This window comes from Hemitrygon akajei, chromosome 10 (assembly GCF_048418815.1).
Source record: "Hemitrygon akajei chromosome 10, sHemAka1.3, whole genome shotgun sequence".
NCBI classification, from domain to species: Eukaryota; Metazoa; Chordata; class Chondrichthyes; order Myliobatiformes; family Dasyatidae; genus Hemitrygon; species Hemitrygon akajei.
Window position 1 is genome coordinate 163571047 of NC_133133.1, and position 27498 is coordinate 163598544.

General features: G+C 40.5%; 1 protein-coding gene across 2 annotated transcripts in view; it reads left to right on the plus strand.

The window, feature by feature from the left end:
• LOC140734903 (small integral membrane protein 29-like) overlaps nucleotides 1-27002 on the plus strand; it is a 95672-nt gene extending 68670 nt beyond the window's left edge. For both annotated transcript variants that reach the window (XM_073059580.1, XM_073059579.1), the window contains 4 exons: nucleotides 41-66; nucleotides 20661-20763; nucleotides 24602-24692; nucleotides 25971-27002. In XM_073059580.1, coding sequence (XP_072915681.1) covers nucleotides 41-66; nucleotides 20661-20763; nucleotides 24602-24692; nucleotides 25971-26017 — 267 coding nt within the window. In that variant the 3' untranslated portion in view covers nucleotides 26018-27002. The remainder of the gene's footprint in view (nucleotides 1-40; nucleotides 67-20660; nucleotides 20764-24601; nucleotides 24693-25970) is intronic.
• The last annotated feature ends 496 nt before the right edge of the window (nucleotides 27003-27498 follow it).

A 27498-nucleotide genomic window follows, 5' to 3' on the forward strand; every position in this document is an offset into this window, starting at 1 on the left:
TGATTTGCACTTTTAATATCTGTGTATTTCTTTCTGCTAGGTAAGGTATATTCGAAAGCGACACAGGTAAGGATATTTTTGATGGAGAATTTAGAAAATTGCTGGCTTGTAAGTGATTGATTAGAAAAAAAAGAAGTGACATATTTGGCACTATGCATGGCCGAATTTATTTTTGGGTTGGAGTGAATGTTCTTAACCTGCAAGCAATGTTTTCAAAACGTTATGTGCTTTATCATGTGGAAGATTGAATCCTCCTGAAATAACTTTTTGTAAGATTCCACAAATGGAAATGCTCTAGGATGCTGAAGTTGGAAACACGTTTTGTTTTGATCTTGCTTATGCCCTGCTGGCTTTTATATTTATTCATAGATCTTTTCATTGAGCTTGTAGAAGGTGAGAAGGATGGAAGCTTTAAATAAATCAGTGTGTTGCAGGGAGCCTGTGATTACCACATGTAGGGAGTAGAGGGAGTCAAGAGCCTAGTGCAGTGCTGACAGCAGCTCCTGCCTGCACTTCCTTCCTGCAGGATATGAGGAACTCTGATTTCCTGATGAAAAGTGCAGTTGATTTATCAAAGACCAAGTTACTGCTTCTTTTAAATGTAAAACCTGTGGAAAATTTTTGATAGCGTTCAGTTTAAGTTTAAATGGAAGAGCAGTGATTATTAGGGGATTCTAAGTAAAATAGCACTGAGCAAATCAAATAATATTTTTCTTTAAGTAAGGTGTTTAATTAAAGGGTAAGCTAATTTTTAATCTTCCAATCTATATTTTCATAGATTTACTTTGTTATGGCTTTTTTAAGGCACGTTTTCATGTTCCTGTCTAATAATTCTATGGCCATGATTTCCCTATGAATGAAATAGGAAATATCTCATCAGCAATTGGAGACATATGAGTCATTACATTGCACAAAGGAGAAGGCACGGCCTGCAATATTCATTTAGGATGTGAAGCATCCTGTTATTAACCAAACTGTTTATACAACTGTCAAAAGATGTGAAACAGCCTACTATCTCAAACCAATTTAAATGTTCGAGGCCTTTTTAGGTCTATATTTAGATCTATAGCCAAGAAATACTGTAGTGCTTCTCAGAAGTTTACTGCTAACTTAGTTAATTTACTAAATAGTTCAACTTATAAAATTTGACTAGCTTTGTATGAGTTTTATTATACGAATCTAGCTGAAAGTCAGTTTCTGAGGTAAAAATTTGCAGTTTTATCACAACTCTTTCTTATTTTCTATCCTCTTTTCCCTATTGTTTCCATGCATTTTTATTCCCAGCTGTTAAGGCAGGACAAATTTCATGATATATTCCATGACTGCAGTCAGTGCAGCAGATGTTTGGAAGCTGTGCTTCTAAAGGAAAATTCTACTAATTGGCGTATCTACTGAAAATATATATTAAAAAACTATCTAGTGTGGTCAACTGTTCTGACAAAACGGGTCCTACTGTTCATAATGTAGGCTGTAAAATGAAAATTCTGAGGTATCAAAATTTTAGAAATTCAAAAATAAGTGGAAAATGTATTTAGTGTACTGAAACCAGCATTCCTGTAACCATGTATTATTTGTTAAAAGTTTCCATTGAACTCAAACTTTTGGTTACTGAAGTCAGTTGTTTTTAAGAGTATGTATACGGTTATAGGTTGAGCTATTGTACTTGCAATTAACTGAGATGCAAATGATGATGGCCCCAAAGTAACATAAAGTCTGACTTCTTTGTGCTATAAATTCTATCAACACATGTCTGCTGGGTGTTTATGCTCCACAAGAGTGTCTTTTCGCTTTAATTATTCCTTTCTATCCTGCTGCAGATCCCTTGTATTCTCCTCTCCCACATGATGCTACCCACTTAAAATAGGTTCTATATTTTCACTACAGTATTAAAAACAAAAACCTTCCTAATATTTTTACATTTTATCTGTTAGAAATATTTCTCTACTTTCACTTCACTGACTCTCATTTATGGTCTTATGGGCTTTATAAGAACCTGTTTTGGGTCTTTTCGTCTTTTCCAGTGTACAGAGCTCCAGCTTGATTAACCTGTCCTTTTAATTCTATCTACTCCTTTTTGGTAACACCCTTTATAAATTTCTGTCGTATTTTATAAGCTTTTTTTGTGACATAGAGACACAGTACTCTTAAGGGTAATCCATTCTGCTTTTAGTACTCCATCTCCTCATGTCCTATCAAGGGTGAGGAAGCATCTTGTCTGAAGGTTTATGAAAGTCTGAGAGTGCCACGCCAACTGCAATGCACCAGCCTGTCATTTCTTGGAGATTCTTTAATTCTTGAAACCCTCTTTATCCTGTTTTCTTAAAATATCTATATGGATGGAAATAATTGAATTTATTTTTATATTATTATAATGTTTTATCCATTATGCATGGCATGTAGTGAAGTATGCTTCAGTGATGCAATTGTATGAGATTAATTGAGGATGTATAGTGTACCATCATTTGAATTGTGGTGATCTCGACCTTGTATTTGATTTGCAGTTAAAGAAGGAAAGTAAGAGATTTGATGTTTCAGTAGAGGACAAATTTATCCATGAAACACAGTGTTGAAGTATTTAATTAGAATCCAAATCTGCAGTTTTTTAATTCCATACTCTTTGATAGCATAGTGGAATCTTGACAATTGATTTCTATTTTGAGGTTTACTACAAAACTGGTGAAGAAATACTGCCTTAAACGTACATACACAATTCACAGTGCAAAAAATACACAGAACGCTAAATATTAAATGTAGATGTGCAGACAATTGTTCCAGTTCAGCTACAGCTATGAATTTATGGCTGAACGTGGAAAGGAAATGCAAACCTTTCAAAAAATCACACAATTGTTTCTAATCAATTCCCATGGCATGTTTATATTCCAGAGCCACTGGAAGGCTTCCCTGGTGGCAGAGCTGATTTGAGTGGTACCATATTGACAAGAAGGCAGTTAATTCCTTGTGCAGACATGGCTAATGTTAGTTATGGTAGGCATACAGTATCGTTCTTGCCATTGTCAGTTAGGGAAGAAAATTTAACATTGTTAATATCTAACAGTGATCCTCTTTCAGAAATGCATCTTATTAAATCTCACCTTCTTGACTCCTTTGTAGAAGTAACAATCCATAAAGATACTGCTTAAGTGCAAGACATTTAGAACTTCCAAAAGATATTTGATTAGATTCCACTTGCAAAGCTACCAGATGAGGCTAAAACTACAAGCAAACATGATAATTCTTAGGCTGTTTATTTTTGGGGGCACTAAAGATTCTATTTATGGATGACATGATTCAGATGTTCCATGAAAATTGGCCAAGTTTGCAACCAAATAAAGCTAACTCAAGTCAAGTTTATTGTCATTTAACTATATACAGTGGTATGCAAAAGTTTGGGCACCCCGGTCAAAATTTCTGTTACTGTGAATAGTTAAATGAGTAGAAGATGAACTGATCTCCAAAAGTCATAAGTTGAAACATTCTTTTCAACATTTTAAGCAAGATTAGTGTACTATTTTTGTTTTGTACAATTTTAGAGTGGAAAAAAAGGAAAGGAGCACCGTGCAAAAGTTTGGACACCCCAAGAGATTTGAGCTCTCAGATAACTTTTACCAAGGTCTCAGACCTTAATTAGCTTGTTAGGGCTATGGCTTGTCACAGTCATCATTAGGAAAGGCCAGGTGATGCAAATTTCAAAGCTTTATAAATACCCTGACTCTTCAAACCTTGTCCCAATAACCAGCAGCCATGAGTTCCTCTAAGTAGCTGCCTAGCACTCTGAAAATTAAAATAAGTGATGCCCACAAAGCAGGAGAAGGCTATAAGAAGACAGCAGAGTGTTTTCAGGTAGCTGTTTCCTCAGTTTGTAATGTAATTAAGAAATGGCGGTTAACAGGTACGGCTGAGGTCTGGAAGATCAAGAAAACTTTACGTGAGAACTGCTTGTAGGATTGCTAGAAAGGCAAAAAACCTCCGTCTGACTGCAAAAGACCTTCGGGAAGATTTAGCAGACTCTGGAGTGGTGGTGCACTGTTCTACTGTGCAGCAACACCTGCACGAATATGACCTTCATGGAAGAGTCATCAGAAGAAAACCTTTCCTGCATCCTCACCACAAAATTCAGCATCAGAAGTCTGCAAAGGAACAAAGAAAGTCTGCAAAACAAGCCTGATGCATTTTGGAAACAAGTCCCGTAGACTGATGAAGTTAAAATAGAACTTTTTGGTCGCAATGAGCAAAGGCATGTTTGGAGGAAAAAAGGTGCAGAATTTCATGAAAAGAACACCTCTCCAATTGTTAAGCACGGGGCTGAATCAACAATGCTTTGGGCTTGTGTTGCAGCCAGTGGCACAGGGAATATTTCACTGGTAGAGGGAAGAATGAATTCAATTAAATACCAGCAAATTCTGGAAGCAAACATCACAGTGTCTGTAAAAAAGCTGAAGATGAAAAGAGGATGGCTTCTACAACAGGATAATGATCCTAAACACACCTCAAAATCCACAATGGACTACCTCAAGATGCTCAAACTGAAGGTTCTGCCATGGCCCTCACAGTCTCCTGACCTAAACATCATCGAAAATCTGTGGATAGACCTCAAAAGAGCAGTGCATGCAAGACAGCCCAAGAATCTCACAAAACTAGAAGCCTTTTGCAAGGAAGAATGGGTGAAAATCCCCCAAACAAGAATTGAAAGACTATTAGCTGGCTACAGAAAGTGTTTACAAGCTGTGATACTTGCCAAAGGGGTGTTACTAAGTACTGACCATGCAGGGTGCCCAAACTTTTGCTTTGGACCCTTTTCCTTTTTTGTTAGGTATTTTGAAACTGTAAAAAATCAAAATAAAAAAAGTAATCTTGCTTAAAATATTAAAGAAATGTGTCATCTTTAACTTTATGCCTTTTGGAAATCAGGTAATCTTTTACTCGCTTAACTATTCACAGTAACAGAAATTTTGACCAGGGGTGCCCAAACTTTTGCATGCCACTGTGCATGCATATTGTCAAATGAGACGTTTCTCTGAACCAGGGTGTAAAGCACAATAGTACACACAACACACATATAACAAATATAATTTATGAAAGTAAGGATAAAATCTCCATATGAATTACTCATAAATAAGGTAAAGTGCATAAATTAAATATCGTAAGGTACAGAACAGGTTTACAGAAAAAGATATGTAAAAAGGGCCCGAAGGATTATTAGGGACCTGAGTCACCCCAACCACAAACTGTTCCAGCTGCCACCATCCGGGAAGTGGTACCACAGTCTAAAAGCCAGGACCAACAGGCTCCGGGACAGCTTCTTCCACCAGGCCATCAGACTGATTAATTCACGCTGTTACAATCGTATTTCTATGCTATATTTACTGTTATTTTACGTACTATTTATTACTATAAATTGCACATTGCGCATTTAGACGGAGGCGTAACATAAAGATTTTTACTCTGCATGTATGTGAAGGATGTAAGTAATAAAGTCAATTCAATTCATTCAATAATCAGTGACACTTCAAATGTGATGTGGCAGGGAGTTCATAAGCCTAATGGCCTGAGGGAAGAAACTGTTTTGTATCCTGAGCATTCTTGTTTTTATACATCATAGTCTCCAACCTGATGGTAGAAAATCAAAGGGAATACTGGATGGATGGATGGATGGGTGGGATCCTCGATAATACAAAGGGCCCTGTGTACTCAGCACTCCTGACAATCGTCCCCGATGGATGGAACGGAGACCCCCATGATCCTCTCAGCCATTCTCACAGTTCTTTGTAGGGTTTTCAGGTCCGATGCTTGGCTCCCCCCTATCAGATGGAGGTGCAGCTTTAATCAAAGAGGGTGGGAATTTCCAAATTGAGTTGGACAAAATGCAAGGTGGGTTATTTTGAAGAAAGATTATATGCATTAGATATTTAGACAGAAACGTAAAGTAACGATTTTTACTCCTCATGTATGTGAAGGATGTAAGAAATAGTCAATTCAATATATATTTTGTATGTAAGAAAAGTGGGCATTTTCCATCTAAATAATTGAAAAGTTAAGGATGGATTTGAACCTCAACTACAATTTTAATTATCTCAAAATTTCCAACCCATGTAAAAGTCAGTGGAGTTTAAACTAAATGCTAGGAGCACTTAGGTCAACTTTTCAAATCAAGGCCCTATTAACAGAACTGGTAAGGTGATTTTTTTAAAAAAGCATATTTAATGCCACAGAAAGGGTGAAGAACAATTACTACTTTAGAAACAGAATTGAAACAGACTTAATAATCAAGCAGTGCAATAAACTACAGAGAAGACGTTAACAAGTAGTTGGGTGCCCTGATCAGACTGCATATAGTAGATAATTTGCATTTCTGTTTATCAAAGGAGAAAATATTGAAGCACTTGGTCTGACCAATGAAGCAAATCTTGGTAAGATTGAAGTTCCTTGCCTAACCAGGCAAGACCTATGATGTAATATAAAGAAAATGCCGGTAAATCTAGGTGCAATTTTAACTTAATCTGAGATTACAATTCAGAAATGCAGGTTCAATCTATCACAAAATCACCTAACACTGATGCTAAACAGCTCTTTACACTTTGATCATTGTTTATAATTAAACTTGTGTGGAAATAATAATCTGAAATCTTTTTGGAAACAATGAAATGAAGAATGGAAGGTTGGTCGGGTGCTTGGATGAATGAATTAAAACTATTTAAATGGCTGTCCTCATCTCCCAGTATCATCTGATAAGGGGTCTGAGAAGTGTGATAAGCTTTTTAAAAAAATCTTCCTTGACATTCTTGGTCATCTACAGAAAGATCACTTCTCTCATGAAGTTTTTGTTCTTCAACACAATGCCTACTTGTTGAGAAACATGAAATATTTCTTTCAACGTTTATCTGACAAAACTTTATATGGTATCCAATTTCTCCCTTAGCCACTGTGCCTGCTATGCACATTCTTAATGGCAGAAAGGAAAATGTAGATGATGTTCTCTTCCCACACAGGCACTGAAGTCAATTGTGGAAGAATATGGGCAGTCAAACCTCTTGAAGCAAAGGTTTCTTTGGAGTATCAGTGGGTGACATGATTTTCAGTTTATGGATACCATTGGATAATTTTAGAATTAATTGATCCACCTTTTACATTATTTTCTTCATTAAAGACTCAAATATCCTAATCCTCACACTCGTTCTCTATTTCAGTTGGTGCTTTCACATGTTCCAGCACCATTCCAGTTTTCATTCATTAATATTAAAAGCTGAGAAAGTTAAAACTTAACTTTAGTATTTCAGTGTTATTGCTTCTTTTGTGACTTATTGTATCTTTTGAGGGTCACAATTCTGTAAAGCTGCCATCTGGCATATAATTTCACCGTGTAGAAAAATCTGCAGGATATCACTAACACTTTCAGGAAGCCTAAATTTATTTTTAGCCAATACATGAAAGGTTACATGCAATGTGACTTTTCTATACTACAATTCTTGGCACTTGGTTTTCTTGCTGGCTGTTTCTTACTGTGAACTTTTCACCACTATCAACTATTTATGGAGCCTTTGATATTATAATCAGTCAACTTTCCTTTGTAAAAAAAATGTGAAACTCTAGTAGAATCCCAAGGTTGACATCTTCAATTTTTAAGCATACTCTCTTGCACTTGAGATCTTCATCTTTTCAAAATTGCTTCATACTAACTTCATTAATATATTTAAAAAGTAACAGAAGAACATCCCAAGGTATTTCATAGAGATATAAGGAAGTCTGAAGAATCTTGGGACAATATTTTACATGCTCAGTTTCCACTGACTATCCCGAGCTTCCACTTGCTGCCCACTTCAACTCCTCTTGCCACTCCTTCACTGACCTGTCCATCCTTGGCTTTCTCTACTACCAGGGTGAAGCCCACTACAGGAGGAGTAATATCTTATATTTCACCTTGGGTAGTCTACAACCTGATGGTGTGAATATTGAGATTTCCAGTTTCAAATAAACAGTAATCACCATTTTCATTTTTCACCTTCTTCCCCAACCCTCACCTTATTCCCCTACTCCACACTAGTACATCTTATCCTCCGGTGCTCGCATTTTTGTCCCCCAGCTCTCCTTCACCCATCTTTATCCTCTTCCACTTCCTGACTTCATCCATCTACTTTGCACCCCAACCTATCCCATTCCACCCCTAAACTGGTTCCAAATGTCGTTAGCCTCTCAGTTCTCATCTCTTTATCCTAATCTTGCTCTGGCAGTGCTGTGAGTTCTTGCTTTTCCCCCTCCAGCAGCTGTTTCCCATGTCTATTCTACCTTACCCCCACCCACCTTGCTCCTGTTGTGTATTTTTTTCTTTTTCCTCTCTTGCATTCTCTGCCTCCATCTCCCGCTACAGTCTTCACACTCCACCACAACTCTTCTCCCCTAGCCTGCCACCTTGCACTCCTCAGTTTAACAATCATCTCAAGATCCTTTCTCGCCACCCTCGCCCCCCTCCCCCCTTCTCTCTGTGCTGGCCAACACAACTTTCACCTAATGCCAGTTTTGACCTGAAAAGCTGATGATATCTTTCCTCCCACCAATGCTGCTCACCCCTCTGAGTTGTTTCAGCAGACCCTTTGTTCAGTCTGAGGTAGCTGGGTGAGGTTGAAACGTTGTCCAGGTCCCACGCCTCATCTAGTGGTGCCACCGATTGACGAAGAAAACAGATGTCCGATCTCTCATCTGGCAGACAGCGCACCAATTATGCTATATCATCTCGGTATGGCAGCAATGAACTGGCCTTGAACTTGTGCTGGAATGAAGCACGACTTAGGCTTGGAGGCAATGGCAATATTTTCCCAAACAAGAGGAAATCTGCAGTTGCTGTAAATCAAAGCAGCACACACAAAATACTGGAGGAACTCAGCAGCCCAGGCAGCATCTATGGAAAAAGAATACAGTTGACGTTCCAGGCTGAGACCCTTCGTTGGGACTGAAGAAAAAAAGATGAGGAGTTGGAGTTAGAAGGTTGGGGAGGGGAGTAAGTAACACAAGGTGATAGATGAAACTAGGAAGGGGGGGCTGAGGGGTGAAGTAAAGAGCTGGGAAGTTGATTGGTGAAAGAGATGCAGGGCTGGAGAAGGAAGAATCTGATAGGAGAGGACAGGAAGCCGTGGAGGAAAGTGGGAGGACCACCAGAGGGAGGTGATGGGCAGGTAAGGCGATAAGGTGAGAGAGGGAAAAGGGAATGGGGAATGGTGAATGGCCATTACCAGAAGTTCAAGAAATCAATGTTGATGCCATCAGATTGGAGGCTACCCACTCCAATCTGAATGTGGCCTCATCATGACAGTAGTGGAGGCCATGGACTGACGTGTCAGAATATGAATGAGAAGTGGAATTAAAAATGGTTGGCAACTGGGAGGTCCTGCTTTTTCTGGCCAGTGCATGGCGAAGTAGTCTCCCAATCTACCTTGGGCAATACTTCCAATATACAGAAAGCCACACTGGGAGCATCGGATACAGTAGATGACCCCAAAAGACTCACAGGTGAAGTTAAAAGGCAAACACGAGGAAATCTGCAGATGCTGGAAATTCAAGCAACACACACAAAATGCTGGTGGAACGCAGCAGGCCAGGCAGCATCAACAGGGAGAAGCAATGTCGATGTTTCGGGCCGAGACCCTTTGTCAGGATTGAAACGTCTCGGCCCGAAGGGTGGACATTCTCCCTATAGATGCTGCCTGGCCTGCTGTGTTCCACCAGCATTTTGTGTGTGTCACAGGTGAAGTGTTTCCTCAGCTGGAAGGACTGTTTGGGGCCCTGAATGGTAGTGAGGGAGGAGGTGTAGGGGCAGGTTTAGCACTTTTTCCACTTGCAAGGAAAAAGGCCAGGAGTGAGATCATTAGGGAGGGATGAACGGACAAGGGAGTCGTGTATGTTTTCCCCTTGTATTTTGTGTAACCAAGCCAACATTTATACTTGGTGTCCTGAAATTAACAAGGGAGTAGTATGAGTTAATTTTCTGTGTCTGACTTGTCCAGTAACTCCCACTGGTTATTGCATGTGGATGTGAGGCAAGCTCTTTCTCCATTTATTATGATTTCACTCAATGGTTAGCAGAGTGGCAGAGAAGGCACAAGGAGCCAAATGGTCTATCCCAACATTTCAAGTTCTTCTGTAATCAAATTACTCATTGACATCAATTTAGCACATGCATCAAAATATCTCACTTGTGTTGCCACTGTATTGTCTTCAGGTTAGCGAAAGGAAAGAAAACTGTGAGTACGTAGTTTTGGGCCCCTTATCTTAGCAAGGACGTGCTAAAACTGGAGCCAGTTCAAAGGAGGTTCACCAAAATGATTCACGTGAAGAGCGTTAGATGGTTCTGGGCCTGTATTCACTCAAATTCAGAAGAATGAGGGGTGACCTTATTGAAACCCATCGAATAGTGAAAGACCTTGACAGAGTGGATGTGGAGAGGGTGTTTCCTATAGTGAGAGAGTCTAAGACCAGAGGACACATCCTCAGGATAGAGCTATGTCCTTTTAGAATGGAGATGAGGAGGAATTTCTTTAGCCAGAGAGTGGTGAACCTCTGGAATTTATTGCCACAGGCCTCTGTGGAGGCCAAGTCTTTATGTATATTTAAGGCAGAGGGTGATACATTCTCGATTGGTCAGGGCATGAAGGGTTGGGCAGGAGATTAGGGCTGAGAGGAAAATTGGATCAGCCATGATAATATGGAAGAGCAGACTCCATGGGCCAAATAGCCTAATTCTGCTCTGATGTCTTATGGTCTGAAAGGAACAAGTTAGAACAAAGAATGAAAGAAAAAGATAGGGTTTGGGGTGTATTGGAATTAAATTTTTAAAACTATATTGAGCATTTTAAAATAGAGCAATAAGAAGTCTGGTACTGTACCTAAAGACTACTCCTGGAATCAATAATATTTTTTATGTGGGCCTTTCATCAAGATTTAGACTAATAATTTTGGGTTATGGCCTCTCTTCCTGCCCTACACAAGTGTATTGCTTAATAGTTTAATGGAGAAGTTGCAGTGATGTACAGATTGAAGGGAAATGGGGAAGAATTTATTATTCAAAAGTTTTATGAAAGAAGTAGAGACATACATTATTAATATCGTGAATGAACATGCATTTTGTATTTGTAGACACCAAACATTCTTCTTACATGAAAGGAGCTTAGCCTATTTTGAAGTGCTTTCAGATCTGGAAGGATAATTGATTGATTATCAAATTTATTAGTTAATAGTATTTTCTCCTCCTTCGCCCAGTTTTCAAAGCAGACAAGAATAAATTATGAATGAAGGCTTTTGTCTACGTGCCCATCCATGAATCATGCTAAGCTTGTGAAACAAAATCATGAATTTGATTATCAACTTACTGTTGAAGTTAGAAGTACATAGGAAGTCATGCTTGATGCGAACGGGCCAGCACGGTAGCGTAATGGTTAGTGCAATGCTCCACAGTACCAGCAACCGGGATTCGATTCCCATTGCTACCTGTAAGCTGTTTGTGTGTTCTCCCTGTGACCGGGTGTGTTTCTGCTGGGTGCTCTGGTTTCCTCCCACAGTGCAAAGAGTACTGGTTGGTAGGTTAATTGATCATTGTATATTGTCTCATGATTAGGCTAGAATTAAACTGGGGGATTGCTGGGCAGCATAGCGCGACAGACTGGAAGGGCCTACTCCGCATTTTATGTCAATAAGTAAAATGTAATTGAATATTAAGCCAAACTGTAGAAAGAGAAAGAATACTAATTCCTATCTGATTAAAGAATCTTTTTAGGAACCTGAACTTGTTACAGCTCTAATAGGCTCACACTAATACTTCATAATCAGCGTGATTTATCAGAAAAGTCATGAGCTCTTTCTTATTTGAAGATGTTTTAGAGATTTTAATATTTTGCCCCAGTAAAACTAGTGTATTGTATTTGCAGACTAATGCATTATTTTATGATTATTTCTCCTTTGCAATTGCATGGACTGACAATAATAAGGTGACTGTAACCTGTGCAAGAAGGACAGTTCAGTTAGATCTTATAACTGGAAACTGAATGAAAAGCGTCTAGGTTTGGCATATCAGAGGGTTGCTGTTCTGCCAGTGCAGTTCTACATGTGAAGTGAAGGAAGCAATACTGGCAGCACGATCCTGTGATCCCATTCCGATATTTTTTAGCCACAATACTGTCACTTTCAAAATACTTCCAGTTGGAGTGGATCTGATCAACTGGGCAAACAGGAGAATGGTCAACCAGCAACACCGCCACTCCAGAACAAAGAAAATCTGCAGATGCTGGAAAGCCAAGTCTGTCTGTCTGTCTGTCTGTCTCTCTCTCTCTCTCTCTCTCTCTCTCTCTCTCTCTCTCTCTCTCTCTCTCTCTCTCTCACTCTCACTCTCACTCTCACTCTCACTCTCACTCTCACTCTCACTCTCACTCTCACTCTCACTCTCACTCTCACTCTCACTCTCACTCTCACTCTCACTCTCACTCTCACTCTCACTCTCACTCTCTCACACACACACACACACACAATACCGGAGGAACTCAGCAGGTCAGGCAGCATCTGTGGAAATGAATGAACTGTTGAAGTTTCGGGCTGAGACCCTTCTTCAGGACTAGGCCACTTTGACCTCACTCATCGTGCTGTTGTAGACAGTTTACCTTTAAAGAAAAACCCAAGTCATTTTTAACCTGTGCAATTACCATGGTGTTAAAGGTCTAGATGGGCTAGAATTTATCCAGTACCTTCAGGAACATTTCCTCAGACAGTACCAAGGAGGGCCCTGCTAGGGAACGGGTGAAGATTGACCTATTCCTGGGAAATAAGGAAGAGCAAGTAACTGTATTCAGTTTTAAGATAGTTCTGGAAAGGGACAGAACTAGTTCACAGGTTTGATTTCTAAATTGGGCAGGGCTAATTTTGTGATAGTATTAGAGAGGGGCTTGTACAGGTTGCATGAGCAAGATTGTTTTTAGGCAAAAGGACCTCTGGCAGGTGGGAGGTTTTTAAATGACATAGCAAGACTTAAAGCACTACATGTCAAAGTCAAAGGCAAATATCCTGGGAGTTGGAAACCTGGATGTCAAGTGATATTGTAACTTTGGTCAAGGAAAGGAGGCAGCTTGAGTCAAATACAGGAAGCTGGGATCAAGCAGTGGAGATATATAGAGGATGTGCTTGGGCATGAGATGGCTTTGGCATAAAACAACTGAGGAAAAATTGTACAGGCCCTGTAATCGATGATGTTGGGCCAACCTTTTAACCTACTCCAAGATGAATCTAATTTTTCTTCCTGTATAGCCTTCCATTTTTCTTTCATCCATGTACATGTAAAATGTCTGCTGCTTTCCTTGATCCTATTTGCCTTCTGATGGCCATTTCTAGCCCTCTTAAGTCCCTTCTTAAGCTCCTACTCAGCTATCTTATAACTCTCAAGAGCCCTATCTGATCATTGCTTCCTGAACCTTAAATATGCTTCCTTCTTATTCTTGACTAGGTGTTCCACAACTCCTGTCAACCATTGTTACTTCACCCTACCATCTTTTCCCTGCCTCTATGGGAGAACCCCGTGCAAGTACTCCTTCCATCTCAGTGCCAGTGTTTAAAGTTCAATTCCTGCCGCTGTCTGTAAGGAGTTTGTACGTTCTCCCAGCGATGACATGGTTTCCAAAGGTGTGCAGATTAGGGTTAGTAAGTTGTGGGAATGCTATGTTGGTGGCAAAAGCATGGCAACGCATGTGGGCTGTCCCTAGCACATTCTTGGGCTACGTTGGTCATTGATGCAAAGGATGCATTCCGCTGTATACTTGAATGTATATGTGACAAGTAGAGCTAATTATTTTAAAAATAATCTCCACATTTCTACTGTGTATTTCCCTCAGTACACCTGTTCCCAAGATCTTCCCTAATAGCGTCATAGTGTATCCTCCCCCAATTAAATACTTTTGAATACCATCTGCTCCTCTTTCTGTCCAAGGCTATGATAAAGGTCAGGGAGTTATGGTCACTGTCTTTGAAATGCTCACCCACCAACAGATATGTCACCTGTCCAGGTTCATTGTCTAGAACTAGATTCAGTTTGGCCATTCCTCTAGTTGACCTGTCCACATACTGTGTCATGAATCCTTCCTGGACACAGCTAACAAAAAGTGAATCCTGAGAGATGACCTTTGTCTGGTAAGGGAGAGTGAGGAGATGATAGAGAGGAGCAAGTAGTTACACTGGGGCCTCGGGAGACAGTTAAATGTGTAACAGTCAGGAGAGGGAAGGGCAAGAGTCAGATACTAGAGAGTACCCCTATGGCTGTCCCCTTTAACAGTAAGTACTCCTGTTTGAGTACTGTAGGGGGGACGGCCGACCTGGGGGAAGCAACAGTGGCCGCTCTTCTGGCACAGAGACTGGCTCTGTGGCTCAGAAGAGTAGAGAAAGGAAGAAGGAAGCAGCAATAGGGGACAAGCGATTCTGTGGACTCAGGAAAGAAACACAGATGGTAGTTTGCCTCACAGGTGCCAGGGTCCGGGATGTTTCTGATCGTGTCCACGATATCCTGAAGTGGGAAGGTGAACAGCCAAAGGTCATAGTACATATTGGTACCAACAACATAGGCAGGAAAGGGGAGGAGGTCCTGAAAACAGATTACAGAGAGTTAGGAAGGAAGTTGAGAAGCAGGACCTCAAAGGTAGTAATCTCAGGATTATTGCCTGTACCACGCGACAGTGAGTATAGGAATAGAGTGAGGTGGTGGATAAATGCGTGGCTGAGGGATTGGAGCAGGGGGCAGGGATTCAGATTTCTGGATCATTGGGACTTCTTTTGGGGCAAGCGTGACCTGTACAAAAAAGACAGGTTGCACTTGAATCTGAGGGTGACCAATATCCTGGCAGGGAGGTTTGCTAAGACTATTGGGGAGAGTTTAAACTAGAATGGCTGAGGGGTGAGAACTGAACTGGAGGAAGGGCGGTTAGCTCACAAATAGGGAAAGCCTGGAGTCAGTTCGAGAGGGAGGATAGGCAGGTGATAGAGAAGGGATGTGCTCAGATCGATGGTTTGAGATGTGTCTAATGCAAGAAGCATCATGAACAAAGCGGATGAGCTTACAGCGTGGTTCGGTAGTTGAACTGTGATGTTGTGGCCATGGTTTAGGAGCAGGAATGGCTATTTCGAGTGCCAGGCTTTAGATGTTTCAGAAAGGACAGGGAGGGAGGCAAAAGAGGTGGGGGCGTGGCACTATTGATCAGAGATAGTGTCACGGCTGCAGAAAAGGAGGAAGTCAAGAAGGGATTGTCTGCTGAGTCTCTGGGTGGAAATTACAAGAAGGGGTCAATAACTCTACTGGGTGTTTTTATAGACCACCCAATAGTAACAGGGACATCAAGGAGCAGATAGGGAGACAGATTCTGGAAAGGTGTAATAATGACAGGGTTGTCATGATGGGAGATTTTAATTCCCCAAATATTGATTGGATCTCCCTAGAGCAAGGGGTTTAGATGGGGTGGAGTTTGTTAGGTGTGTCCAGGAAGGTTTCCTGACACAATATGTAGATGAGTCTACAAGAGTAGAGGCTATACTTGATCTGGTATTGGGAAATGAACCTGGTCAGGTGTCAGGTCTCTCAGTGGGAGAGCATTTTGGAGATAGTGATCACAATTCTATCTCCTTTGCCATAGCATTGGAGAGGGATAGGAACAGACAAGTTAGGAAAGTGCTTAATTGGAGTAAGGGGAAATATGAAGCTATCAGGCAGGAACTTTGCTTCAGTATTCACTGCAGAAAAGGATCTTGGCAATTGTACGGATGACTTACAGTGGATTGAAAAGCTTGAGCATATAGACATTAAGAAAGAGGATGTGCTGGAGGTTTTGGAAAGCATCAGTTGGATAAGTCTCCAGGACTGGTTGAGGTGTACCCCAGGCTACTGTGGGAGGCGAGGGCAGAGATTGCTGAGCCTCTGGCGATTATCTTTGCATTATCAATGGGGACGGGAGAGGTTCCAGAGGATTGGAAGGTTGCGAATGTTGTTCCCTTATTCAAGAAAAGGAGTAGAGATAGCCCAGGAAATTACAGACCAGTGAGTCTTACTCCAGTGGTTGGTAAGTTGATGGAAAAGATCCTGAGAGGCAGGATTTATGAACATTTGGAGAGACATATTATGATTAGGAATAGTCAGCATGGCTTTGTGAAAGGCAGGTCCTGCCTTACAAGCCTGATTGAATTTTTTTGAGGATGTGAATGAACACATTGATTAAGGTAGAGCAGTGGATGTAGTGTATATAGATTTCAGCAAGGCATTTGATAATGTACCCCATTAAAGGCATTGAGAAAGTAAGGAGGCATGGGATCCAAGGGGACCTTGCTTTGTGGATCTGGAATTGGCTTGCCCTCAGAAGGCAAAGAGTGGTTGAAGATGGATCATATTCTGCATGGAGGTCGGTGATCAGTGGTGTTTCTCAGGGATCTGTTCTGGGACCCCTTCTCTTCATGATTTTTATAAATGACCTGGATGAGGAAGTGGAGGGATGGGTTAGTAAATTTGCTGATGACACAAAGGTTGGGGGTGTTGTGGATTGTGTGTAGGGCTGTCAGAGGTTACAGTGGGACATGGTTAGGATACAAAACTGGGCTAAGAAGTGGCAGGTGGAGTTCAACCCAGATAAATGTGAGGTTGTTCACTTTGGTAGGTCAAATATGATGACAGAATATGGTATTAATAGTAAGACTCTTGGCTGTGTGGAGAATCAGAGGAATCTTGGGGTCAGAGTCCATAGGACACTCAAAGACTCTGTGGTTAAGAAAGCATACGGTGCATTAGCTTTCATCAATTGTGGAATTGAGTTTAGGAGCCAAGAGGTAATGTTGCAGCTATATAGGACCCAGGTCAGACCCCACTTGGAGTACTGTGCTCAGTTCTGGTCAACTCATTACAGGAAGGATGTGGAAACTATAGAAAGGGTGCAGAGGAGATTTACAAGAATGTTGCCTGGATTTGGGAGCATGCCCTATGAGAAGAGGCTGAGTGAACTCGACCTTTTCTCTTTGGACTGGCGAAGAATGAAAGGTGACCTGATAGAGATATACAAGATGGTGAGAGGCATTGATGGTGTGGATAGTCAGAGGCTTTTTCCCAGGGCTGAAGTGACTACCACAAGAGGACACAAGTTTAAGTTGCTTGGGAGTAGGTACAGAGGAAATGTCAAGGGTAAGCTTTTTATGCAGAGAGTGGTGAGTGCATGGAATGGGCTACTGGTGATGGTGGTGGAGGCTGATATGATAGAGTCTTTTAAGAGACTCCTGGGTAGGTACATGGAGCTTAGAAAAACAGAGGGCTTTCGGGTAACCCTAGGTAATTTCTAAAGTAAGTACGTGTTCTCAGCAGCATTGTGGGCCGAAAGGCCTGTATTGTGCTTTAGGTTTTCTATGTTTGTATTTTCTATATTAAGTGAAAAAGAGTGGAAGCGAATCGGGACCCTCAAGACCAAGATGGAAATCTATGTGTAGAGCCATTGGAGATGGACGGAGTTCTCAATGATTATTTCTCTTTTGTTTTTCCCATGGAGAAAGATGTGAAAAGTTGGGAATCTGGCAAAGTTGATGGATAGGTTTTGGGAACGGCCCATATTGGTTAGGAGAGGTGTTGCATGCATTAAGATTTATGAAGGTGGACTAATCTCCAGATCTGGTTGAGGTATATCCAAGAACGCTATTGTTAGCTAGTGAAGAAATTGTGGGAACCATGCTGTGATATATTTATAACATCACTATCCATCCGCGAGGTGCTGGAAGACAGGTAGATAGCAAATGTTATGCCTTTATTTAAGAAAGTTGTAAAGATAGGCTTCATAATTATAGATATGTTAGCCTAATATCCATAAGATGTTAGAAAGCATTCTGAGCGATGTGGGATACTTATATTTAGAACGGCAGATGCTAATTAGGTGTAGCCAATATGGTTTTGGATGTGGGAGATCTTGTCTTATGAATTTGATTGAGACTTTCAATGAAGCGAGAAGGAAAGTTGATGAGGAGACTGCAGGAAGCATGCTTTATGTCAAGTTACGTAAGGCTTTTGACATGATTTCACATGGTAGGTAGCTTTGGAAAGTTGGATCGCATGATGTCCGAGGAGATCCAGCAAAGTGGACCCAAAATCGGGTGGATGGTGGAAGTAATATAGACAAAACGCTGGAGGAACTCAGCAGGTCAGGCAACATCTACGGAAAAGAGTAAACAGTTGATGTTTCAGGCTAAGACCTTTAATCAGGCCTGGGAAAAAAGAGATGTGAACTCGGAGTAAGAAAGTGGGGGGAGGGGAGGAAGAAGTACAAGGTTGTAGGTGATAGGTGAAACTGGGAGAGGGGGTGGAGTGAAGTAAAGAGCTGGGAAGTTGATTGGTGAAAGAGATAAAGGGCTGGAGAAGGGGGAATCTGATACAAGAATACAGAAGGCCATGGAAGAAAGGGAAGGGGGAGAACTGGAGGGAGATGATGAGCAGGTAAGGAGATAAAGTAAGAGAGGGAAATAGGAATGGGGAATGGTAAAGGGGGACATTATCAGAAGTTTGAGAAATCAATGTTCATGCCTTCAGGTTGGAGGTTACCCAGGCGGAATGCAAGGTGTTTCTCCTTCAAGCTGAGTATGGCCTCATCATGGCAATAGCGGAGGCTATGGACTGACATGTCAGAATGGGAATGGGAAATAGAATTGAAATCCGTTCTACTTCCAATTCCCATTCGGACATGTCAGTATGTGGACTCCTCTACTGCCACGATGAGGCCACACTCAAGTTGGAGGAGAATCACCTTGTATTCCGTTTGGGTAGCCTCCAACCTGCTGGCATGAACTTTGAATTCTCAAACTTCTGGTAATGGGCCCCTCCCCCTTCTCCTTTACCATTTCCTATTCCCATTTTCCCTCTCACCTTATCTCCTTACCTGCCCATCACCCCCCCCCCCCCCCGGTGTTTCTCCCCCTTTCCTTTTATTCTGTACTCTTCCATCAGATTCCCCCTTTGTCAGCCATTTGTCTTTCACCAATCAACTTCCCAGGTCTTTACTTCACCCCTCCCTCCCCACCTATCCCCTACTACCTTATACTTCTTCCTCCACTCCCCATCCTTACTTTGAAGACCTGAAGAAGGGCCTTGGCCTGAAAAGTTGGCTGTTTATGCAGCTGTCTCACCTGCTGAGTTCCTTCCGCATTTGGTGTGTGTTGCTTGGATTTCCAGCATCTGTAAAAACCCTTGGATGGTGGAAAGGTGTTTTTCAGAATAGAGGTCTGTGACTAGTCATGTGCCCTGGGGGTAGGTACTAGGCCCATTATTATTTGTTATCTATAATAATGAATTGGATGAGAATATATGAGGAATAGTTAGTACATTTGGATATCACACTGAAATAGGAGGTGTTGTAGACATTGAAGATGAGCATCAAAAATTGCAATACATCTTGATCGGTAGGCTGAGGAGTGGGAAATGGAATGTAATTTAGTGTTCAGTCTTACATTTTTGCAGGAGAAATCAAGGTAGAACTATTGGTTTTGGTTATTACCTGCTCTGTGGAAGCATCACCCCACATCAGCCACTTCATAACTACAAAATACAATTGGAAGCAAATCATCTGCTTTGCAATAATCTGTTGGAGGAATTGAAGGCAAAGATGGAGAGCCATAGCTTTTAACCTTTAATTCTCCAGTAGTGCTTACGTGAAACATATTTCACAAACTGTAAAAACGGTGCAAGTGTTTTGACCTGAAATGTCGTCAATTCCTTTCCTCCTACAGATGTTGCTTGATTCACTGAGTATTTCCAGGAGATATTTTGATGCTCCAGATCCCGGCGTCCACAGTTTTGTGTGTCTCAGTTCCAACAGATTGCCTAGGGAGAGCCATCAGCCAAGTAATGAACAGCCTTGGCTCTCATTGATCCTGAGCTGAAATATACCTAAGACTGGTTCCCTACATCTGAAGAACATTATTTACTCATAGTCCTGTTGTATTCAGTTTCCCTTTTTTCCTAGTGTGGTTTCTGCTATCCACAAATGTGGCCACCCTAAGCTTTTAATAAGATTGTCATCAGCTGCTTTACAGTGAAGAATAATTTCTCCAGTTACACTTTCCAGGTCCTACGCTACATCTCTTTAACTTCACATGAATGGTGATCCTCTTCAGTTGATTCACCAGATGTTGATACTTCAGCAATTATATTTCTGCCCTTGGAGCCAAAATTTCACACACTGAGATTTTCTTGTTAGCTCAATGCCTGCATTCAAAGGTCTTCTGGAAACAAAGTATTCAAGCCCCACAGACAATGGTTAACCTTGCTTATTATGTGTTGTTTTCAACAAACGGATCTATGATTAGTTCCCAATAAAATGTCTGCATAAATAATTTTATACAGTTTGTAAAATATGTTTCATGTTAGCACTATTGGAGAATGTAAAAACTGTTACTGATCCACTAATTGAATGTGCATTGAAGCTAAGTGTTTGGACTACAATAATACCATGTATCCTACAGTGAAAGGTAACATGAAAGAATTAATGACCCGAGGTCCTGTAGTCTTGCTCAGGAGAATTTCTTAACTGAGAAAGGTTACAATATTGGTGGGTTATATATTTGTTCAATATCTTCTTTGGTAAGTATTCCTTCCTTCAGTAGTGAAAAGATTAATCCATTTTACTTTGCTTCAAAAGGTTAGAAAACCTACGCAACAAATTGGTACCAATTTATTCATACGACCCTAGTGAGGATCATAATAATGTGGAAGAAGAAGTAGATACTAATGGAGAAATGAAAGTAAGTAAAATCTGTGTTGAGAATTCATATTTTGTATGATAGCATATGTTAAAAAAGCAGGATGACTAAATCAGTCAAAACCTCAAGAAAAATTCTTCGTCTGAAGAGCCAGTATGCAAACACTATGAAGTTTTACAAAGCAGAAAAAACGTAAGAGATAGGGAGCAGGAGTCGGCCATCTGGCCCGTCAAGCCTGCTCCACCATTCAATAAGATCATGGCTGACCTGGCCATGGGCTCATCTCCACCTACCTGCCTTTTCCCCAGAACCTTAATTCCCCTACAATGCAAAAATCTGTCTGGCCTTGTCTTAAATATATTTATTTATCCTCCACTGCTTAATTCAGCAGAGAATTCCACAGATTCACCACTGTCTGGGAAAAGTAGTTTTTCTTCATCTCTGTCCTAAGTCTACTCCCTCGAATCTTGAGGCTATGTCCCCTAGTTCTAGTCTCACCTACCAGTGGAAACAACTTTCCTGCCTTTATCTTATCTATCCCTTTCATAATTTTATGTTTCTATAATATCTACTCTCATTCTTCTGAATTCCAGTGAGTACAGTCCCAGGTGACTCAATCTCTCCTCATAGTCTAACTGCATCATCTCTGGAATCAACCTGGTGAATCGCCTCCAAAACCAGTATATCCTTCCTCAAGTAAGGACAGTACTCCAGATACAGCCTCACTAGTAACCTGTACAGTTGCAGCATAAGCATAACCTCTCTGTTTCTAAGTTTAATCCCTCTAGCAGTGAAGGCCAACGTTCCATTTGCCTTCTTGATAGCCTGCTGCACCTGCAAACCAACCTTTTGTGATTCATGCACAAGCACTCCAAGTCCCTCTGCACAGTAGCGTGCTGCTATTTTTTTTAATCATTTAAACAATAATCTGTTCATTTTTAACTCTTTTCTTCCAAAGCAGATCACCTCAGATTTACCAGCTTTGTATTCCATCTGCCAGAACCTTGCCTACTCACTTAACTTATCTATATCTCTCTTCAGACTCTTTGTATCTTCTACACAATTAGCTTTTCCACTCAATTTAGTATCATCAGTGAACTTAGATACACTACACTCGGTCCCCTCTTCCAGATCGTTAATGTATATCGCGAACAATTGCAGGCCCAGCACCTACCCCTGCGGCACACCACTCACCACTGATTGCCAATCAGAGTAACACTCATGTATCCTAAATCTCTGCTTTCTATTGGTTAATCAATCCTCTATCTGGGCCAATACATCACCCCGAACTCTATGAATCCTTATTGAGCAACTTCTGGAAAACCAAGTAAATAGCATCCATCTGTTCCCCTCTAATGACCAGTTTTGAAATCAGCTGATCCCAGCCATGACTGCGGTTGCATTGTTACAGTTGGAAACATTTCCCTGTGAATCAGAAAATGGAAAAGTCAGCCAAGGTTCGTTCTTCTGCCAGTTTTCCTGGATTTCCTGGATTTTATATTCAGTGGCGTGACCATTGAAGGCAAGCATGTCATACACCTTTCTTACCATTCTACCTGATTGAGCTTCCACTTTTGGAGAGCTGTTAGCTTGCACCTCAAAAAGAATTATCTGTATATTGATGCTCCTGAGGGTCCTGCCATTTCTGTATACTTTTGTCTTGCACTTAACTTCACAAAATGCATTTGGGATCTAATGGTCAATGATTTGGAGCAGTGTGGATCTGGCATGGAGCAGGAAAAGGACCAAAACAAAGTGGAAATGTATCAGAAGCAAGCATCCCTAACTGACTGACAACTTTTTGAATTGGTAAACTTCCCTCAGTTGATGTTTCCATTTGTTAATCACCTAACTACTACAAACATTATTTCCGTCAAAGATCTAGAAACCTGAGCTCTGATTATGTTCTCCCAAGCCCCAGAAGATACAGGTTTTGCCATCTCTGCTTTACTCCTAGTCATTAGCCACTTTTAATCTAACATTTCTGCTTGCCTACAAGATTTTCAACAAGCTAACATTTATGGTGAGACACTACAAAAACTGCAGGCTTTCATCAACCAGTGCCTGAGAAAGATACCAAACTTCAGATCGGCCAAAAAAATAACCAGCCAGACTGCGGGAAAAACGCCAACCAGGAATCCACAGAGACACAAATACGTAAGATGGAAATGGCCACACCTTGAGGAAGCCAACCAACAACATCTCCAGATAGACACTAAAATGGAATCCCCAAAGAAAGAGGAAAAAGCAACATCCAAAAAAACACATGAAGGAGAGATGCTGAGGCTGAAATTAGATGATGGGGACACTCCTGGTCCACTCTTGAAAAATTGACTCAGAGCTGAGGACAATGGAGATGGGTCATCGATGGCCTCTGCTCCACTGGGAGCTAAGGACCCAAGAAGAAGAAGAATCTTTATAGTAACACAATGGAGTGGGTGGAGTTTATTGCTCCTCTTCTCACCCCAATAGTTTTATTGATGATAGGCTTACCTAGATATTTGGGTTAATTTACATTTTAGCTTCAATTGAGATCTCATGGACCAAAACATTAACTGTTTCTCTCTACCCAGATGCTGCCCGACTCACTCTTATTATTTCATCTTTAGCTCCATCTTTGTCATCTGTCCTATTTAAGCAGAATAATCAGTAGTTTAGAAATGAGTGTCCTTTTGTGATTGAACCTATCTATTCTTTAATTTGTCTTTCTTAAATGTGTGGCTCAGATTTTTTCCTGATTTAAAAAAAAACAAATAGGGCTTTTCCTGGACTTCTGTTTGTAAATTCTTCAACCTACTCTGCGTAATTTTCGACCTCTTCAGGTCCTCTGTGTTGAGCATGATTTACGTACTTTCATTCCAATTCTGTGGAGTGGTTGTTCAGGCTGCAGACTCTGCCCTTGGCTAATCAGAAGATGGTGCTGCCAAACAGTGCTATCAATATTGTCCAGGATTTATAGAAACGACGACAGCAACGCCATTCCAGTTCTTGGGTAATCCATGTCTACAAGTGTACAGGAATGTGGAAATCTTTGCAGCCCAATAGTATCAGGTCTAAGCCGACCAAAGTTTGTTATGGGGCATGTAGGTGCGGAAAGTGGTCCACATTTTGCTGGGTCTCTTTGTGCATGTTATTGTGCATTGCTGTTGTGCTGTAGGATCAGGTTGCTAATAAACCTTTCTTTCACAGATGTTTTGTATAAGTCCCGTTCTTTCTTGTGCTAGTCAATTATTCTTGGATCTTAAACAATGTATGTGTAAATATGCCAGTATTGTCTGCAGCTGAAGTGAGCGATCCTCATTCTGGAATGTAGGCAATAAAGGTTAAATTGTTCCCATTCTTCCTGAACTTTAGCTCTGAGGAGAGGGAGACAGACGGAGAGAGTTAACAGTTCTGGTTGATAATCAATTCCGGAGAATGGCAGAGTTAAAATAAAAGCTTTAATATTCAGAGAAATGTGGAGAGAAGGAGAGAGCACCGAAGGAAATTACTGGAACGGACGCAAAAGCAGAAAAACACTGGAAATTCTCATTATGTGAAATTGCAGAACATGATACTGAGTTCAGAAGTCTGTAAAGTTGCCCTTTTTTTAAGAAGATGAGTGGTCCTCCTTCAATTTACTTTGTATCTTGTTGGAACTGTGGGGGGCTGAGGTCAAAGTATGAGCAGAGAAGTGAAAGAACAGGTTGCCTGTATTTGCACAGGAAGCAGCCACGGGGAGGGAAATGGGATTCTATTAGCAGAGATTGGTGAGGATCGGGGAACCCTCTCCTTGGTTTGAGGTTCAGTGTGCATTTTCCTATAGTTCCTATGAATTTACTAAAATATTATCTTGTTATCTTTCCTGTAAGCATTACCTTTTTAAATTTATATATTTCAGGATAATTGTGAACTTCCAGCTGAGAAGGCAACAGGACAGAATGAGAACTATGCCTCCATTTCTGATACGGGTATTGGTGAGCAAGAAACAGGTGAATCAAAATTTTCTCATTTTGATTCATAAGAATTTACAACATAAAAAAGTGCATCAATATCTCTCTAATAAGGTACAATCATAGACACAAGAGATTTTGCAGATGCTGGTAATCCAGGGCAACGCATACAATATGCTGGAGGAAATCAGCAGGTCAGACAGCATCTAAACAGTTGGCATTTCGTGTTGAGACCCTTCTTCAGGACAATCATATGTTGCTTGTTGCTGTAGTCAATACATTATTTATGATACCATTTCTTGATGCAGGAACTATTAAAATTGTCTGCCTAGTCAAAGCTATTCCAGGTAATATTGCTCAGGTATTTGAAACAATATGATCAAGGAATTACTAATCTAATAGCCTCAGAATTAATCAGGAACATGATGGAAAAGCCAACATTGCTTTTAAATGACACCTTCAGCTCATATGCTCAGTTCCAGACCTGTTTACCTCAGTTGTAGAAAGCTGGGAAAGAGAAGGAAAATCCTAGATGATGTAGTAGATGGAGAAAAATGGCTGAGGAGGAGGATAGCTGGATTGAAAACGAGAGGATGAAGGGGTTATGGAAGGGGAAATGAAAAGAGCTGCAGATAAAGGGGAGGATGGTTAGGGGAGATAAGGAGAAGTTGAGAGGTGATTGTGACAAGATAGGGGACGCATAAAGAAAAGAGTACAAGGAAGCTATTGGCCAGGAACCTGGTCAGTGGGGCATTTGGAAAGGTAAAATGCTTGTAAAGGGGATAGAAAGGGGGTCCCCAACAATTTTTATGCTGTAGACCCGTGATATTAACTGAGGGGTCTGTGGATCAATGGTCAAGAACCCCTGGGCTTGAATTTCATAGAGAAGGCTTAAGACAAACGTACATGGCAAAACATATGCTTTCAGCAAATGGTGGTACATTTATTCAGTGGGTGGCTGAGACATATTTTCTAGATGCCATTTATGTTGAGATTTTTGATCTTATCTGTGAGAAATGGGGATGCTGTCATGTCTTCCATTATAGCATTCATTAATATATTGCTAGCTGCTCCCTGATTAGCTTCTAGCCATCCCTGGTCCCTCAGGAAAATAATTTTTTTTCCCTAGATCTTTGTGACGTCAGAATTTAGTGCATGGACAGCTATTTTCCCAACACATTATTGGTTACACAAGAATGGTAACCATTTTCTGTTGCACAGAAGACTGACCGGCACCTTTGAAAGTATTTATTAATGTAGTGGTGTTATTTAATGTAATATGCAACATTATATATCTATAATAAATCTATTCCGCAGGTGTACCAAAGGAGAAACAAGTTTTGCAGATTGAAAGTGGACAGTGATAGAGGCTCTCTCGTGGTAAAACAGAACAGCTGAACCAATATTTTTTACAATTATTTTTGAACTAATTATCTGATTGTAGCATTATGTTTCTGTTGCAAAGCTGGATCTTTCAACATTCTGTTTGTGAACTGACTAGAAATGAAATGAAGGAAATAAGATTAATTGTGTTAGTATTTTTGTGTGAATTTGTCTTTAAATATGTGTGCATTCTTGTTACTTTGGGAAGAATTTTGGTAACTTGGTGAAAACTCTTTAAGATCAAGTGGAGCGTCTGTGAATTTATTATGAAGCCTTTTGTGGACAGTTACCTTGAATGAATATTCACATATCCGAAAATGGTAAATAAGCTTTTGGTGTCCTGGTTAAGGATTGATGCATTACTATACAAACAAGAAGGCATTTCAAAATATACATAGCTTTAAAATTGAAAAATAGCAGTACAAACAGAAACTGAATTGTTTTGAGGTCGGCCCACAATGCAAAACCATGCTTTGAATATTTGTTGATGTGTTAATTGATTCTGTATTCCTTTACTCCCTTGATTGAGACACTCCACTGCAAATGTTAAAATAACTTGACTGAAAGTTGCATTCTGTTATCTCCCCGATGTGATCCAGAACAACATTCATGTCACTCCACTTACCAACAGGAGGATTTGACCATGTATTTGTAATTTCACTAAATGTGCCTTAATGGAGAAAAGAGACTTTGTATCTCACAAGGCCCTCTACATCGTATGGCAACAGAAAATCTTCTGAATGTCACATAAGAATGATAAACATAGAAATGATGCATCTAATTGGATCATATTAAAGTGTTTCCATGAGCATTTAGGAAATGCATAAAAAGTGAGGTGGCAGTGTGAGTGGATTCAGTCATGGTTGGTAGCTACTATTGCTTAACTCAGTAATTGCTGAGCTAATGGGTTGGATTACTTATTACTACATTGAATGTAATTGAATGCAATAAACGTATTTCATATAAGTTGCTACTTGTGGTTTTATGCTAATAATAGCAATAACTGAATGGAAATGGTTATTTTGAGGCCTTTGCTGTGTGAACTTCAGGAAGAAACCATTAGTTCTATGACCTACCTCTCTTACTGGTTATAAACATGAGAAATTCTGCAGATGCTGGAAATCCAGAGCAACACACACAAAATGCTGGAGGAACTCAGCAGGTCAGGCAGCATCTACGGAAATGAATAAACAGGTGATGTTTTGGACCGAGATCCTTCTTCAGGACTGAAAAGGAAAGGTTGTTTTGATCTTAACCTAGGTTGGAGGCAGTGCATTCCAGTTAGACTCCCTTAGACTCAAAGAAGAATAAGTCGGCCAAAGCTTCTCCATTCAAAGTAGTGATCCCTTCTGGGGGAAAAAAAAACATGTTTATGGCTATGCAGGAAATAAGATTTTAACATGTGCATAACATTTCAATTGTAAAATTCCAACATTAGTTGTACAGCTCCTTTCAAGAGATG